Source organism: Vipera berus, assembly GCF_964194415.1.
Source record: "Vipera berus genome assembly, chromosome: 3".
In the NCBI taxonomy this organism is placed as follows: domain Eukaryota; kingdom Metazoa; phylum Chordata; class Lepidosauria; order Squamata; family Viperidae; genus Vipera; species Vipera berus.
The window spans coordinates 215,690,681-215,707,727 of NC_138204.1; the positions used below are offsets into that span (position 1 = coordinate 215,690,681).

General features: G+C 47.6%; 1 protein-coding gene across 2 annotated transcripts in view; it reads right to left on the minus strand.

The window, feature by feature from the left end:
• Nucleotides 1–7,781: 7,781 nt before the first annotated feature.
• The window catches only part of ARHGAP39 (Rho GTPase activating protein 39), a 184,426-nt gene continuing 175,160 nt past the window's right edge, over nt 7,782–17,047 (minus strand). For both annotated transcript variants that reach the window (XM_081323028.1, XM_081323027.1), the window contains 4 exons: nt 16,694–16,893; nt 14,084–14,175; nt 12,932–13,101; nt 7,782–12,469 (listed from right to left, as the gene is read on the minus strand). In XM_081323028.1, the coding sequence (XP_081179154.1) occupies nt 12,275–12,469; nt 12,932–13,101; nt 14,084–14,175; nt 16,694–16,893 (657 nt within the window). In that variant the 3' untranslated portion in view covers nt 7,782–12,274. The remainder of the gene's footprint in view (nt 12,470–12,931; nt 13,102–14,083; nt 14,176–16,693; nt 16,894–17,047) is intronic.

Genomic DNA, 17,047 nt, shown 5'->3' on the forward strand with positions numbered 1-17,047 from the left:
TTAAAAATCTCCCATGTTGGACCATCCACAAACCATCCCATTTCTGTTGATGGGTCTCCAGAAGACAGTTCCTCTAGGACAGATGACAGGAAGACCATAATAATAATAATAAACGTTGGAAGGGACCTTGGAGGTCATCTAGTCCAACCCCCTGCCCAGGCAGGGATCCCTATACCCTTTCAGACAAATGGCTGTCCAGTCTCTTCTTAAAAACTTCCAGTGTTGGAACATTCACAGCTTCTGGAGGCAGGTGGTTCCACTGGTTAATTGTTCTGACTGTCAGGAAGTTTCTCCTCAGTTCCAGGTTGTTTCTCTCCTTGACTAGTTTCCATCCGCTGCTTCTTGTCCTGCCTTCAGGGGCTTTGGAGAATAGCTTGACTGCCTCTTCTTTGGGGGCAGCCCCTGTTCTAGAGCCCGATGAGAATAGCTGGGAATGGACTTTCCTTCCCGGCAAGGCACCAACTGCTTTTTTCTGGGGACAGTTTGAAGCTCCTCTTGGGATGGTCCAATGGTTGCAGGACCTCCATTACCAGAACTGTAAGAATTTATCTGGCCCGACATGCTGGATACGGTGGTGGTTGGAAGACGGGGGAACATGGGGACAATATGTCTGGTGACTGCGGGGCCACCGAGGCTCTCTTTGGTCAACGGATCTACCTGAAAGCTGGTGGGCGACCATCCTGAAGCTGCAAAACACCGAGGGTTTGTCCCCCAAAGGAGCTTTTTCACGAGGCAACTGGACTTTTTTTTTTCTTTGAAGAAGTTTTGTTTTTCATCCAAGAAGCTTCTTCAGCTCTGAATGGATGGTGAGGAATGGAAGGATTTATACTCCTTGCAGACGGCTGGTCATTTGCATCCTTTTAGAGAGTCGTTGAGGCCACTTGGAGGTTTATCTGTGTCTTTCTTTCTTTCTTTCTTTCTTTCTTTCTTTCTTTCTTTCTTTCTTTCTTTCTTTCTTTCTTTCTTTCTCTCTTTTTTCTTTCTTTCTTTTTCTTTTTCTTTCTTTCTTTTCTTCCTTCCTTTTCTCCCTTCCTTTTTCTTTCTTTCTCTTTCTGTCTCTGTCTCTCCCTCTCCTATCCCTCTTCTTTCCCTCCCATCTTCCTCCTCCTCTTCCTCTTTCGCTTTCATCCTTCTGCCAAAGGTGCTTTGTCATGAGGCAACTGGACTTTCTTGTTTTTCTTTGAAGACGTTTTGCTTCTCATCCCAGAAGCTTCTTCAGCTCTGACTGGAGGGTGGAGGAATGGGAGGATTTATACTCCTTGCAGACAGCCGGTCATTTGCATCCTTTTAGAGGGTCGTTGAGGCCGCTTGGGAGTTTGTCTGTAGTAGTAGTGCAAATGGGTTTATCCACACACATTTGCACTACTCAGGCGATCCCGGGGTCACAGAGAAGCCTCCAAGTGGCCTCAACAACCCTCTTAAAAAGATGTGAATGAGTAAATAAAGAATGCAAATGAATGGAGAAGGCAAATGAATGAATGCAAATGAATGAATAAAGAAGGCAAATGAATGGAGAAGGCAAATGAATGAATAAAGAAGGCAAATGACCAGCTGTCTGCAAGGAGTATAAATCCTTCCATTCCTCAGAACTGAAGAAGCTTCTCGGATGAGAAGGGAAACGTCTTCAAAGAAAAACAAAGAAAGTCCAGTTGCATCTTGAAAAAGCAGCTTTGGGACAACCAGGACTCGGATGATGGAGAACCTCCATAGACATTTGGCTGAAGGTAAGATTCTGCAGGGTGGTCCTTAACTCAGGGGTCTTCAAACGTGTCCCTTTGATGACTTGTGGACTTCAACTCCCAGAATTCCTCAGCCAGGCACGCGTGCCTGGCTGAGGAATTCTGGGAGTTGAAGTCCACAAGTCATCAAAGGGACACGTTTGAAGACACCCCTCCCCCCGTTCTAACTCGACATGTGAGAAAATTCTTTCTCCTTGGAAGCCATCGGCCTTGTGGTGTTTGAAGAGCAGTTTCTTTGCTTTTTTTTTTGCATTTTATTTAACAGCGACGGTGCTGCTTGGACTTGAGGCCTGACTTTAGAAATCCCTTCCAGTGCCGGATGTTAGTCTTGGAAAAAGGTCTACGGCAATTTTTAAAAAGTGTGTCTCAAGCGTACGCCATGTCTCTCTCTTCACTCCATGCTAGCCATGTGCTGAAGCTGCCAAAAAAAGCCAACACGGTCCTTAGGCTGCATCGACAGAGGGATAGAATCGAGATCAGGTGAAGTGTTAATACCACTTTACAAGGCCTTGGTAAGGCCACACCTGGAATACTGCATCCAGTTTTGGTCACCACGATGTAAAAAAGATGTTGAGACTCTAGAAAGGGTACAGAGAAGAGCCACAAAGTTGATCAGGGGACTGGAGGCTAAAAGATGTAAAGAACGGTTGCTGGAATTAGGTAGGTCTAGTTCAGCGGGGGAAAAAACTTGGGGTGACATGATAGCCATGTTCCAATGTAGCTTTAGGAAAATTAGAGAGATTGAGCCAAATGAAGCTGTGATGGAAACAATAAAAGGAATGCCAAGTTTTGGCCTGCTGTTGTTCAGCTCAAAGACTTGATTCAACCAGTTTGAGGCTCTTTATTTTCCTGGTTTCTCCCAAGTATCACTTTACAGTATATCATCAATTTCTCATAAAAGGAGTATTTGCAACATTCCTTGCCTTCGGTGGAAAGCTAGGCAGAATGCAAGGTTTAGGAGCCATGGGGGTAAAAAAAAAACAACCACAAACACCCTGAAATGTGTTAATTAATTTAAGGTAAAGGTAAAGGTGCTAGTCGTTTCCGACTCTAGGGGCCGGTGCTCCTCTCCGTTTCAAAGCCGAAGAGCCAGCACTTGTCCGAGGACATCTCCGTGGTCATGTGGCCGGCATGACTGGACGGCAAAGGAGCACGGAACGCTGTTACCTTCCCACCGTAGTGGTCCCTATTTTTCTACTTGCATTTTTACGCGCTTTCGAACTGCTAGGTTGGCAGAAGCTGGGACGAGTGACAGGCGCTCACTCTGCTACGCGGCACTCGGGATTCGACCGGCCAAACTGCCGACCTTCTGATCGACAAGCTCAGCGTCCTAACCCACTGAGCCACCGCGTCCCTTTTGTTAATTAATTTAATGTGGATTAAATGAGAGGCAGAAGGGACTTGTATAAAGACTTAAGAGAGAAATTACAATAAGATCGGAACTATAATCTGCGAAGGTCAGAGGTCATTCCTACGTTTCTTAAATTGGAGGGGTTTTTTTCACTTTTTTTAATTGCTTGGACTTTTTTTTTTTCTTCTTTCCTGTTTTTCTTTTGATTTGGCTTCTGTTCTATGGGAAAAAAATCTTCATAAAACATAAATTTTAAAAAAAACAACAACAACTGAATCCTGTTTGCTGGAGTGGGTGGCCAAGGTTATTTTTCCAACAGCTGCCTCTGACTGATAAAACATTCCACTTATAACTGTAAATTGAGCCCAGAATTAATGTCATAAATCATTAGGGTCATTAAGCAGGTCACCCACCTGATTTTACAAAATGGTTTGCAAGCATTAAACAAACGCAGCAGTCATTAAGTCAATCCATTTTACCCACGGGCTTTTTTTTTCTTTTTTTTTTGGCCAGAAATTGGAAGCAAACACTGGAAACTCTCAAAAGACCTCAAAAATCACATCCGTGCTGCAAATCACCATAAAGGTGAACGGACTGTCAAACGCTCCAAATGGGATCGCCTCACTACGCAGGATTCCCAAAGGCGCTTTTTCCAAAAGGCAATTGCACTTTCTTGGGGGATTTTTTTCGCACCATTGAAGACGTTTCGCTTGTCATCCAAGAAGCTTCTTCAGTTTTGAACAGACAAAAATGTTCCTTCAGTTCAGTGTACTTTATAAATACTTAGAAAGACCGCAACTGGAATACTGGATCCAATTTTTGCTCACCTCCTTACAAACATGGTTGAGCCTTTGGAAAAAGTTCAGAGAAGAGCAACTAAGATGATCCAAGGCCTGGAGACTAAAACATACAAAGAACGGCTGCGGGACTTGGGTTGGGCTAGTCTGAAGAAAAGAAGAAATTGGGGAGGCATGATAGCGGTATTCCAGTATTTGATGGGCTCCCACAAAAAAGAGGGGTTCAAGTTATTCTCCAAAGCACCAGAGGGAAGGACAAGAAACAATGGTTGGGAACTGACCAAAGAGAGGAGCAACCTGGAATTAAGGAGAAACTTCCTGACAGTGAGGACAATCAACCAGTGGAACAGCTTGCCACCAGAGGTTGTGGGTGCTCCATCACTGGAGGTTTTCCAACGAGGAGATGACATCCATTTGTCTGAAATGGTCTAGGGCAAGGGTGTCAAACTGCCGGCCCGCAGGCCAGACGCATCACGACGAAAACGCACCCACCCCATTGTCCGCAATGGGGAAAAAGTTCCCATACATCGTGCGACGTCACGTGATGTCGCGAGTTTGACATGTCTGGTCTAGGGTCTCCTACCTGAGCAGGAGGTTGGACTAGAAGACCTCCAAGGTCCCTTCCAGCTCTATTCAGATTGAGAAGCGAAACATCTTTAAGGAAACAAACAAAAGTCCAGTTGCCTTTTGAAAAGCACCTTTGGGATGATCATGACTTGGATTGAGAATCTCCATACCCAAGTCCTGCAGCCGTCCTTCGTATGTTTTAGTCTCCAGGCCTTTGATCATCTTAGTGGCTCTTCTCTGAATTTTTTCCAAACTTTTTTTTTTTGGTGGTACGGTGACCAAAATTGGCTGCAGGAAGGCCTGGAGGAACCTTGTCCGTGGGGTCGCGATGGGTCAGACACAATTTCGCAACTAACAACAACAAATTCCAGGTGTGGTCTTGCTAGGGCTTTATAAAGCGGTACTAATACTTGGTGTGATCTTGATTCTGTGTTTCTGTTTATACAACCCAGGATTGTATTAGCTTTTTTGGCGGCGGCTGCACGCTTCTGGCTCATAGTCAAGTGATTGGTACATTAGGCATGGACGCACACTCATAAGTACACTGGGGGGAAAAATAACCGTTGGCTTTAAAATAAAAGTTGCATTAAGAGAGGGATTTGATCAAGATCGCGTGAGGTACTAATACCGCTCTATAAAGCCTTTAGTATTACCACAACGAGAATCCTGCATCCAGTTTTGGTCTCCACTCAGATGTTGGGACTCTAGAAAGAGTGCAGAGAAGAGCAACAAAGATGATCGGGCGACTGGAGGCTAAAACATATGAAGAACGGTTGCAGGAACTGGGTATGTCTAGTTTAATGAAGAGAAGGACCAGGGGAGACGTGATAGCAGAGTTCCAATATTTGAGGGGCTGTCACAGAGAGAGGAGGGGGGGGTCAACCTATTCTCCAAAGCACCTGAAGGCCAGACAAGGAATAACAGATGGAAACTGACCAAGGAGAGATTCAAGCTAGAAATAAGGAGAAATTTTCTGACAGTGAGAACAATCAACCAATGGAACAGAGGTTGTGGGAGCTTCATCATTGGAGGCTTTCAAGAAGAGACTGGGCTGCCTTCTGTCAGAAATGGTGTAGGGTCTCTTGCTTGGGCGGCGGGGAGGGTTGGACTAGATGACCCACAAGGTCCCTTCCAACACTGTTATTCTAATTCTAAAAGCAAACCACGTGGGCTGGACAGGGACAGCCAAAGGGCCAGACTGTGGTCCTTTGGCTTGGGGGAGAAAAAAGAGAGGGATCACTGGTGCCATTTCCCAACCAAACCCAAATAAAACCACCCCGAGTGCACTGGCCGGGATGTCCCCATTCCGAAGACCACTTGGCCTTCCTCTAATGACAAGGAATCAGGATCAGAGTGTAGGTCTCCATGGAAAGGAACGAGCTCAGTGATATTAAGGTACTGGTGGATCTCAAAAAGCTTACTCTAAAATAGGGAAAAAGAGGTCTTACAATATAGCTTAGGGGCAGGGGGGTCTTCAAACTTGGCCCTTTGACGACTTGTGGACTTCAACTCCCAGAATTCCTTAGCCAGGCGCCTGGCTAAGGAATTCTGGGAGTTGAAGTCCACAAGTCGTCAAAGGGCCAAGTTTGAAGACCCCTGGTCTGGATCGAAGTCTGCAGGTTCATCAAAATGGCCGACTGAGGAATTCTGGGAGTTGAAGTCCACCAGTCATCAAAGGGCCAAGTTTGAAGACCCCTGGTCTGGATCGAAGTCTGCAGGTTCATCAAAATGGCCGACTGAGGAATTCTGGGAGTTGAAGTCCACCAGTCATCAAAGGGCCAAGTTTGAAGACCCCTGGCCTGGATCCAAGTCCGCAGGTTCATCAAAATGGCCGACTGAGGAATTCTGGGAGTTGAAGTCCACCAGTCATCAAAGGGCCAAGTTTGAAGACCCCTGGCTTAGGACATTCCCAGACTGAAGTGCCCTCTTCTAGTAGAACATTATGGCCTAGACTTGTTCTGCTTCCGGTGATCTGTCTGGCAAGTAGTGACATTCTGCAGTGTGTCCCAACCTTAGCACATTGTAGAGGGGTGCCCCAAAGGTGATTTTTCAAGCGGCAACAGGACTTGTGTTTTTCCTCAAAGAGCTTTTGTTTCTCATCCAAGCAGCTTCTTCAGCTCTGACTAAAATGGCGGAGAATGGAAGGATTTGTTTTCCTTGCAGTCATCTGATCATTAGTAATCTTTCTGAGAATTATTAAGGCTCCTTTGGAGCCTTCTCGGTGCCCTCAGGCTCACTCGAACAGTGCAAATGGGTGTGGAACCTCCTGGGAACTGCTGATTGTGTTGTAAGCTGGAGATGGGTGGTATCGTATCCCTCCCCCTTTGTTGAGAGAGGGCTGTTCAATCTTAATGTAGAGGGCCTCTTTGACCCCCCTCTTTCAAACCAGTGGTCCTCCGTGTCCAGGTTGTGGACCCTTCAAAAGAGGGTCTTTCAAAGGCAGGTGGACTGCTCAATCCCGTCCCGATGGGTTTAGTTCTCCTGGGTTGTGCCACGTGCTTGTGAAGCGGCCGTTTTGTTTCTCCAATGTACAGATTTGCAAACGTCTCACTGCGTTGCGCTGCATGTATAACATTGTTTGAAGATGTGTGGATTTCAACTCCACACATCTTCAGGTTGCTAAGGTTGAGGCACGCTCAGTCTCTTAAGGCAGGGTTAAGGGACGTAAAGTGCTTGGTGGACTTCCTTGGTGTGTGTGTGTGTGTGTGTGTGTGTGTGTGTGTTTGCCTTCATTTGCCTACCGTAGGCCATTCAACCATCTAAAAATCAAATTCCCACCAACTGTGCCACCACAATTTTCTTTCTTTCTTTTTCCCCCCCGGAAAAAAGGCCAGATCTGTTAGGATGCAAGAGTCTGTGTGTAACCCTTTAATCGTCATCGGAAAGCTTCATTCCCATGAGCAGGAATAAATATATTTCTGGAAGGGGTTGGGTGGGGTGGGGGAAGAGGCAAGAGGCTGGAAAGCAACAACCGAATAAATAAGAAAAAAAAGAGCATTCTTCTCACGCACAAATAAAGGAAGGTTTGGCATGAATATTTACAACTCGGAACTCCGTTCTGTGGTTAGCCAACGCGTTGCATCGGTTTTCCTGCGATACCTTTGTAACCACTTGTGACTGAATGCGTATTTCCCCCCCCCCCGCCCTCCCAATTCAGCTGGGTTGGGACTGCAATTCCTGTACTCCCCAGCGAGAACACTGGGAATTACAATCCTAATGCTTCTGGAGGTGGATACCAGATTGGGGGGGGAAAAAAATCTCTTATTATTAGTGTTTCTCAACCTTGGCTGTTTTAAGATGGGTGGACTTCAACTCCCAGAATTCCCCAGCTGGGGAATTCTGGGAGTTGAAGTTCACCCATCTTAAAGCGAGCAAGGTCGAGAAACACCGCTCTACATAATAAAATCTCTCCAGGTCAGAAATTCTGTTCCTGTTGTTAAGACGAGGTTATGCTCTGTTCATCTGCAATCAGATTGACCTGTGTCTACCCTGCAAATTTCCCCCAAAATTCAGAGCCACGCCGTTTGTCCAGCATCATTCTTCTGGATTGATCTAACAACCCCCCCCCCTCAAAAAAAGCCCCACTTAGATTCCCAAGCAGCTGTTGTTGTTGTTGTTTAAAAAAAGAGGCAGTTTTCCTTCCTGGTTACAAAAAAGAAAAAAAAGGAAAAAAAAGGCAGCTTGGGCCCGAGACTTTGTAGGTTGATCGTGCAGTCGAAGACCGGGTGGGCGGGGGGCGGGAGGAGAAGGATCCAGGCTTTGCAGACTGGGATCGCTCTCTCGGCGCTGTTGCCGTTTCTCCCCAAATGTAGGGAATCCTCCAGAGTGGTGGGATCCAGCCAGTTCGCACCAGAACCGGTAGCTAAATCTTTTGTTGCCCAGGCCCAGAATGGAATGGAATTCCAGAAGTGGCATCCACGCAGAGAACCGGTTGTTCACGTATTTGAATCCCACCCACTGATCCTCCAGCCCAAAAAAGATCTGCGGGGGAACCTGGGAGCTTGCTAGGCTGGGGAAAGAGCTTCCGAAGTTGATTGGATGCTTTTCGAGCAGGATCCAGGCTGGAAGACTGGTGGCCCTGATGAAGTGGGCGCGTCCACGTGGCTGTGGCCAATTGTCCTAGACCCCAAATGCCGGCTGAACTATTCTACGTGGTCCCTTTCCACTGTTATGGGAGGACCCATCTTTGTTTGAGTTTGGAATAAATGTTTTCCCTTAAGAGAGAATAGCGATCTGCCTTTGTCCACATCGGGTCTGACCCGTTTGGAGATCCCTCTGGATTCCGGTTTGTTGAGGTGGAGAGCCCCAACATTGATTGCACCAAATCTTGCATTCTGGCCAATCAGCCTGGCCTTGTTCTGGACCGGTCCCACGCTTCCTACTCTCGTGTGTTCACTTCTGACAGTTGCGTCGTTTTCTACCTCCCATGTTTGCTGGGGAAACAACGAACAAGGTGGCAGCCTTGAGTTGGCCAAGCTATGTAGCTCCTCCATGCTTTATCCTGCACCGGGATGTGACTTAAGAGTAAATGGTCTGCGCTGGGAATTATCTCAAGATAAGCGAGTTTGAGAGATGTGATGTTCTCTCTTTCTTTTAGAAGCAAGTTGCAGGTAAGAGGGCTCTGGTTTGCTGGAATAAAAGGCACTTTCTCTGGAAACCGCAAGCTCCTCCAAGAACTGCTTAGCACCCAAGGGTGACTGGGACCCTCCTCCTCCTCCTCCTCCAATTGGCCAGGAGCGGCCGATAACCCCTACGGGCACCCTTGCGTCCTTCTCTAGAAGCACTGAAAGAGGCTAGAAACCACCTCAGCTGCCGTGAGTCAGGTGTAGAACACTAGTTGTGGCTAACACGCTTCCAAGAAGTGGGCCTGCCTCAGTTGGCCTTGCTACAAGAAGTGTATCCAACTCAACAGGCCATCATCCTGGCCTTTGCTCACATGGAGAGAGAGAGAGAGAGGGCCTTAAAGCTGATATGGGTCCAAAGCACTGTAGGACAGGGGTCCTCAACCGTGGCCACTTTAAGACTTGTGGACTTCAACTCCCAGAATTCCTCAGCCAGCTGTTTCACCCCACACAAATGTAGGGAATCCTCCAGTGGTGGGATCCAGCCAGTTCGTGTTCTGTACCAGCCTGCTACCGGCCCTGCAGAAAAGGCAGGGACAACCCCTTTACAAACAGCAAGAGGCTGGAATTAAGCCTGCCAAATTTATTAACATAAAACAGAGCAAAACAAGACACCAACCATGAAACAGGAGCTATGAAACAGGAACTATTCAAGTGGTTGCCTTCAGCAAACCAACCCTCCCACGCATTCCCCTTTTAAACAGTTCAGGGCGTGGCTTCTCTCTGCCTCCTTCCGAGGTGCCCCATTGCCTTCCTCTGTTTACTCCTGATTGACTGCCTCCTGCGTCGGGCATCCTTGAACAGGGCCAGCTGTGGGTCATCTTCATCCACGCTGTCAGGCTCACACAGCTGGGTCTGCGTCGTGACCAGGTGGGAGGGGCCTGGCTGAGGGCTCTCATCAGCAAGCTCTCCAACCCCCTCAGCAAGTTCTTCAACACCCCCCTCCTCCTCTGAGTCATCCGACCCAACTGCCGAACCCACAGGCTGACCCTGAATCACAACAGTTCGCACCAGAACCGGTAGCTAAATCTTTTGTTGCCCAGGCCCAGAATGGAATGGAATTCCAGAAGCTGGCTGAGGAATTCTGGGAGTTGAAGTCCACAAGTCTTAAAGTGGCCATGGCTGAGGACCCCTGCTGTAGGATACAGGAGGGCGAGAGAGAGGCGGTGGGACAGAACACCTGCTGTGTGTCAGAACTCACTAACCCTTGTAGGCCAGAATCATGGTTAGAGTCCAAGATGTTCTCCACCAACTGTCCCATCCAGGACCACCCAGGTTCTCTTCCATCGTGCCTATCCCTTTTCTGGTTCTCTACACACATGTGCACGGACGTGAGAGAAAAACGGTCCAGTTCCTGGACCTAGGTCGAGATGGAAGCTCTGTTCCTACAATCCCAGAGAGACATCTCCTCAACGTTGGGAAGGGTTGGGTGGAAAAACGAAGGCCCACTTGTTTCCGCTTCCTGATTCTTCTTTCGTTTCAGGTGACTTGAGAGTTTGGCTTTGCTCCTGGGAAAGAAATCGGATTTCAACGGGGGACCTTGAGAAATAAAAAGAGGTGGAAGGGCCAGGCCCACGCCTTTCCAAGCAAGGATGGGCAGACCCACCTCCCACGTTCGTAGAGCGCGATAAACAGGCTCAAATTTCTGCCCGCATAAAGCATTTCGTAGCTCTTGCCTTCCACCCCACAATCCCTACCTCTAAATGCCTTTTTTTTTTGCTCCTGAAGGATGTGCAAGATGGGGACCACCGGCTCTGGATAGAGAATGTTTTATTTCCATTACTACCGCTGACCTCCTTCCATTTCTGGCCTGGGAAAGAGAGCTTAGAACTTCCTTTTTGTTTGGGGGGGGGTGCAGAAAATAATCTGGAGCCCTGGTGGAGAATGCCCCAGATCTAGCCAAAATCTTATCACTTTAGGTGCCGTAAGGAATTGGGTTTGTGCACAGCTTCTTCCGGGAACCCGAACGGGACCTTCTCTTAACACCAAAGCGCCGAGTGCAGGAACGGGTGTTGAGACGAGGGTGGGTGGGAATGGGGGAAGCAGGAGTTGGGGCACCCCCACTTCTTGTCCCACCCCTCCCACCCACTCAACTGGGGGAGCTGCGAGGGTCAAGGAGGGCCTGGTCACCTTTGCACACGTACGCACACACCCCCACACACACCCTTAAGGAGTGGGGTGGGGGGGTGGGTAAAAGAAAGTGCGCCGGTTCTGCATCGCGGTGTTTAAAACTCGGCCCGCCAAAGAGAAGGAACAAAATTCCTTCTCCTTATCCCGCTTCCGTTTCAAGGCTGGCATCCCCAGGCCTTCTGTGGGACCACTGAGATGTAGAGATTGGGGGGGAGGGGTGCATGGCTTGCTCTGCCCCCCCCTTTTGGCAGTGACTGTGCTGCAACAAGGAAGGAAAAAAGAAAAGGGCCCTTTTTTTTCTTCTTCTTCCCCAAATCTTAAAAAAGCCTGCAGGTGTTTTAAGCCTCGCCAACCAGCTGTTCCGTGCCTTCCAGAGGTGCCACTGCCCCCCCCCCTTAGAGTTCTCAATGGTCAATCTGATGGCACCTTTCTCCCCCCGCCACTTCCACGGAAGCAGCCAGACCCACGGAGAGGCAATCCGCTTTCCCTGCAACGCCAGCCTTTGCGATCTGCATCCTCTCGCCGTTCGTTCCCTCCCGCCCTTCCGGCTGCCATCTTGGATCTTCGCCATCCCCCCCCACACACACACACCATCGACCCACTCACAACGTTCCCTCAGCTGCCTGAACCAGGGAGTGAGCCCCCGTTTTCCACGAGACGAGACTTCATTTTGGGGAGAGGGGGGGGGTGAACAGGCTTCTGCCCCTTTCCACCAGAGTCTGCAGTTTCTCCCCGAACGCTGTCGGATTGTCCATTTACGTAGACGTTCCGGATGGACGTCCTGGCCGGGAGATGTCCACAAAGGGGACTGCTAAGAGGCAGCTTCGTTTTGTCCGCAGCACAGCACAGCCCCCCCAACCCCACCACCCGCCCCTCAAAGGGGTTCCTGGGCGATGTCAGATGCCCAGGTTGGCATTAGCCGAGGTGGTAGAGTCAGCTTTCCCTTCAGCTGTTTAACCAGGTGGCATCTCCGTGCTGCCGTTGAAACTCTGGGATACGGGAAAAGATCCGGGGTGGGGGTGGGGTGATGGGGGTTCCAACTGCGGTCCGATCCTGTTGGCACAGGGGCTATAGCACGCCCTCCATGAAGCCTGTGTCCAGGTGCTGGATGAGTACCCGGATAAAAGACATTTCTTTGCGGGTGTTTTCAAAAATAATCCGCGGGTCGTCCGACTGGCAGCGCAGGCAGTTGGGGGCCATCACCATGGCGAGGTTGTTGACGTCCATCTTGGTGATGGCCACGTTGCCCGGCTGCACAAACACCTGAGGAGGGAGAAGAAGGGAAGAGGTGTGTTACTCTGTAGGCCACAACACACAGCTGATAAAACTCGTGATATTTACGAAAAGCCTTGTTCTCGTAAGCTTTAACTGGACAAATCGGTGCGCCGTAGAGCAGGTTGTTCCACTGGTTAATTGTTCTAACTGTCAGGAAGTTTCTCCTTAATTCCGGATTGCTTCTCTCCTTGATGAGTTTCCATGATCCGTTGCTTCTTGTCCTGCCTTCAGGTGCTTTGGAGAAGAGCTTGACTGCCTCTTCTTTGGGGCAGCCCCCTGAGATATTGGAAGACTGCTATCATGTCCCCCCTCATCCTTCTCTTCATTAAACTGGACATACCCAATTCCAGCCACCGTTCCTCGTATGTTTTAGCCTCCCGTCCCCTGATCGTCTTTGGTCAATGGGACATGCCCCCCAGCCCAGCAGGCTGGACTCTGGATCTGCCTTACCTGGAGGAAGCGGATGAGGTAGCAAAGCACCATCTTATTGATCCTCGGCAAGGAGTGGACGACGGCGATGGCAGCTTCAGGATTCTCGTAGTGGGTGATGCACTGCTCGTAAAAATCGTGGGGGATCAGAGGCTCCTCGAGTTCACGATACCAGAGCTTCAACAAGGAGGCTGCAAGGAGAAAAGGAGGTCGCAGAAGATTAAATCAGAAAATTTTTCCTTCTGGGTCTAATGGAAAAAAAGAGGGGAGCGGGGGGGGGAATAATTTGAAACTCTGATGTGCAATTATTGGCTCAAATTATGCCAGTTAAAAGGGACCCAGTGCTGGCCTTGGCCAAGGAAGTATCTCATTAGTCACTTTTTTTTCTCCCCCCAAGGCTGTTGGAACATCAAACAGTCGCTAAATGGACCGTCGTAAGTCGAGGACAAACTGGACCAGAGTGGGAAAAGAGCAATTTCAGGCAAAAATTGGCAGGAAAAACTCATCGTGTCGCACAATCCAGCCGGCCCCCAGGACGGTGTCCAAAGTTCTCGCCAGGCAGCACCACAGGCAGTCCCCGACTTACGACCGTTCATTGAGTGACCAAGCTTGCAACGGCACTGAAAAAAAGTGACGCATGGCCGTTTTTCACGCTTAACGACCGTCGCAGCATTCCCGCCATCACGGGATCAAAATCCCGGCACTTGGCTCGCATTTAAGACGGTCGCGGCGTCCCCGGGGTCACGCGATTTGCCCCTTTGGCGACCTTCTGACCAAGGAAATCCGACGGGGAGGAGCCAGGACTCAGCGTGACTAATCCAACCGCTGCAGTGATCCGCTTAACGACCTTGGCAAGGAAGGTCGTAAAACGGGGCAAAACTCACTTAACGACCGTCTCTTGAGCCTACGGAAATTTGGGGCTCAACCACGGCCGTTAAGCTGAGCGATGACCTACGTCAGAAAAAAAAAATCACATTAACCAATATTTCCCGCCCGTATTACCTGCAGGGCATATTCAATCGATTTAGGAATTAAATAAGCTTGCCAAAAGGGGGGGGGGGAATCGTTCCCCTTATTCAAGGGAGTCAAAATCCCCCCAAAACGGCTTCTCCATCCCTGCCCAGGGGCTGGAGGAGGAGAAAGACCAAGAGGTCCCACGGCTGTGGCCCTCACCAGGAACGTGGGGGTCTTCTAAGCCAGTGGGGATTTTCCACTGGTCCACCTGCAGTTTGAGGGCGTTGACTTCGTCGATGTCTCCAGGAACTCTGCGGAAGACAAGCAAGGGAATTCCTCAGAGAAATGAAGACGTGTCGGGCCAACGTCTAACTTCTCCTAGGAAGGAAGACACCCCAGCTGGTCTTCTTCACACACCCTGCGTCCCGCTGTGCCAAGAGAGAGGCGGGCTTCACTGCGTTAGAGTGGAGTGGAGTGGAATATGGAGTGGAATGGAAGGGAACGGAACAGAACAGAATAAGAATATGGAAAGAATAGAATAGAATAGAATAGAATAGAATAGAATAGAATAGAATAGAATAGAATAGAATAGAATAGAATAGAATAGAATAGAATAGAATAGAATAGAAGAGAAGAGAAGAGAAGAGAAGAGAAGAGAAGAGAAGAGAAGAAGAGAAGAGAATATATAGATTGGAATAGAATAGAATAGAATAGAATAGAATAGAGATTGGAATAGAATAGAATAGAATAGAATAGAATAGAATAGAATAGAATAGAATAGAATAGAATAGAATAGAATAGAATAGAATAGAATAGAATAGAATAGAATAGAAGAGAAGAGAAGAGAAGAGAAGAGAAGAGAAGAGAAGAAGAGAAGAGAATATATAGATTGGAATAGAATAGAATAGAATAGAATAGAATAGAATAGAATAGAATAGAATAGAATAGAATAGAATAGAATAGAATAGAATAGAATAGAATAGAATAGAATAGAATAGAATAGAATAGAATAGAATAGAATAGAATAGAATAGAATAGAAATATGGAATAAATAGAATAGAACAGAACAGAACAGAACAGAACAGAATAGAACGGAACGGAACAGAATAAGAATATGGAATAAATAGAATAGAATAGAACAGAACAGAATAGAAAATATGGAATGGAATGAAATAGAAATAGAAAGAATAGAATAGAATAGAATAGAATAGAATAGAATAGAATAGAATAGAATAGAATAGAATAGAATAGAATAGAATAGAATAGAATAGAATAGAATAGAATAGAATAGAATAGAATAGAATAGATGGAATGGAATGGAATGGAATGGAATATACAATAGAATAGAATAGAATAGAATAGAATAGAATAGAATAGAATAGAATAGAATAGAATAGAATAGAATAGAATAGAATAGAATAGAATAGAATAGAATAGAATAGAATAGAATAGAATAGAATCTGGAAGAGACCTTGGAGGTCTTCTAGTCCACCCGCGTGCTCAGGCAGGAGAACCTAGACCACCTCAGATAAGGGACTGTCTGCATCTAAGGGCTTCAGGTGTGGGAGTGTCAAGTGAGGGGCTTGTGATGAGTCAGGTGTGATCCCAAAGACACGTTGACCCACAAGCAGCCTACAAACCCCTCAGAAGCCAAATCGATCGCACAGCCAACCGGAGACGGCACCGGTCCTCAACCAACCCACGCAAGCCCCCTGTACCCCCCCCCCCGAGCAGTTCAGCTCCCCAAAACCCTGCCCTGACGTAACCACAAGAGCCACCACCAGCTTCTCACTGATGACTCAGCCCTGATCCCAATAATTCACCCCACCACCCACCCCCAGCTGCAGTAACGTCCCCATCACAAGACCCATCAGAAGCCTCTCTCCTGATGACCCATCACAAGACCCCCATTCGACACCCCCACACACACCTGAAGCCCTTCTATGCAGAAGAACACCAACCCCCACAGCCCCTAAAGACCACTGAAGGGGTCACCCAGCCTGGTAGTGAGACGTTCGGAAAGCCACCCACAAACGCGGAGCATGAACTTCCACCCTTGTCCTCCGACCGAGAGACTAATCATCATCACCATCATCATCATCTTACATTTTAAGGAGATACCTGGTTGATACCTAGGATGCTGGCAGCAACCCGTGTCAAACATTAGCGCCAGTCAATTTGAGTGTTCAGTTGACTGAGTTTCATGTTTTATGAATAAAAGTTTAATAATAATAATAATAATAATAATAATAATAATAATAATAATAATAATAATAATAATAATAATAATAATAATAATAATAATATCACTGTACCAGGAGTTGCCAGAGTCAAAGAAAAAGAACTGGAAAAAATTACGAAATACCGCAACCTGGCAATCGAAACGGCATGATTATGGATGAAACATGTAACAGTGATACCCATTGTCATCGGGGCGCTGGCAACAATGTCCAAAAATTTTGCAAAATACATCAAGAAATTGCAGCTTCCTGCAATAACTCCAGCAATGCTACAAAAAAAAACAACAACTGCGCTACTCGGAACATCTTACATTTTAAGGAGATGCCCGGTTGATACCTAGGATGCTGGCAGCAGCCCGTGTCAACCATTAGCGCCAGTCAATTTGAGTGTGCAGTTGACTGAGGTTCATGTTTTATGAATAAAAGTTACATAATAATAATAATAAGAATAAGAATAATAAGAATAATAATAAGAATAATAATAAGAATAATAATAAACTGGAGTAAAGTATTACGATTGAAAGAAAAGAGGCGGAAGAAATGTAAAAGAGGCCGGCCTGCACCCACAGCCCATCCAGGGGCCAATTACCTGAAGATGCCTTCGGTCTGGTCCCCGTTGAGTGCCAGGACCTCTTCAGACAGCCGGGTTTGCACCCACGGCAGCTGGCTGTCCGGGTACCTCTCCTTCTGCATGTTCATGATTTCTTGCAGGGAGCTTCCAAACATGGATGGGTTGAAGACGGCGTTCTTGGCATGACGGATCTCTTCGATGTTCGGCTTCTTCAGGCCCTGCAAGGTAGGACAAGCGCAGAATGAATTCTGTACCAGCCTACTACCGGCCCTGCAGATAAGGCAGGGACAACCCCTTTACAAGAAGGCAAGAGGCTGGAACTAAGCCTGCCAAATTTATGGACACAAAAGCAAACAGAGCAAAAACAAGACA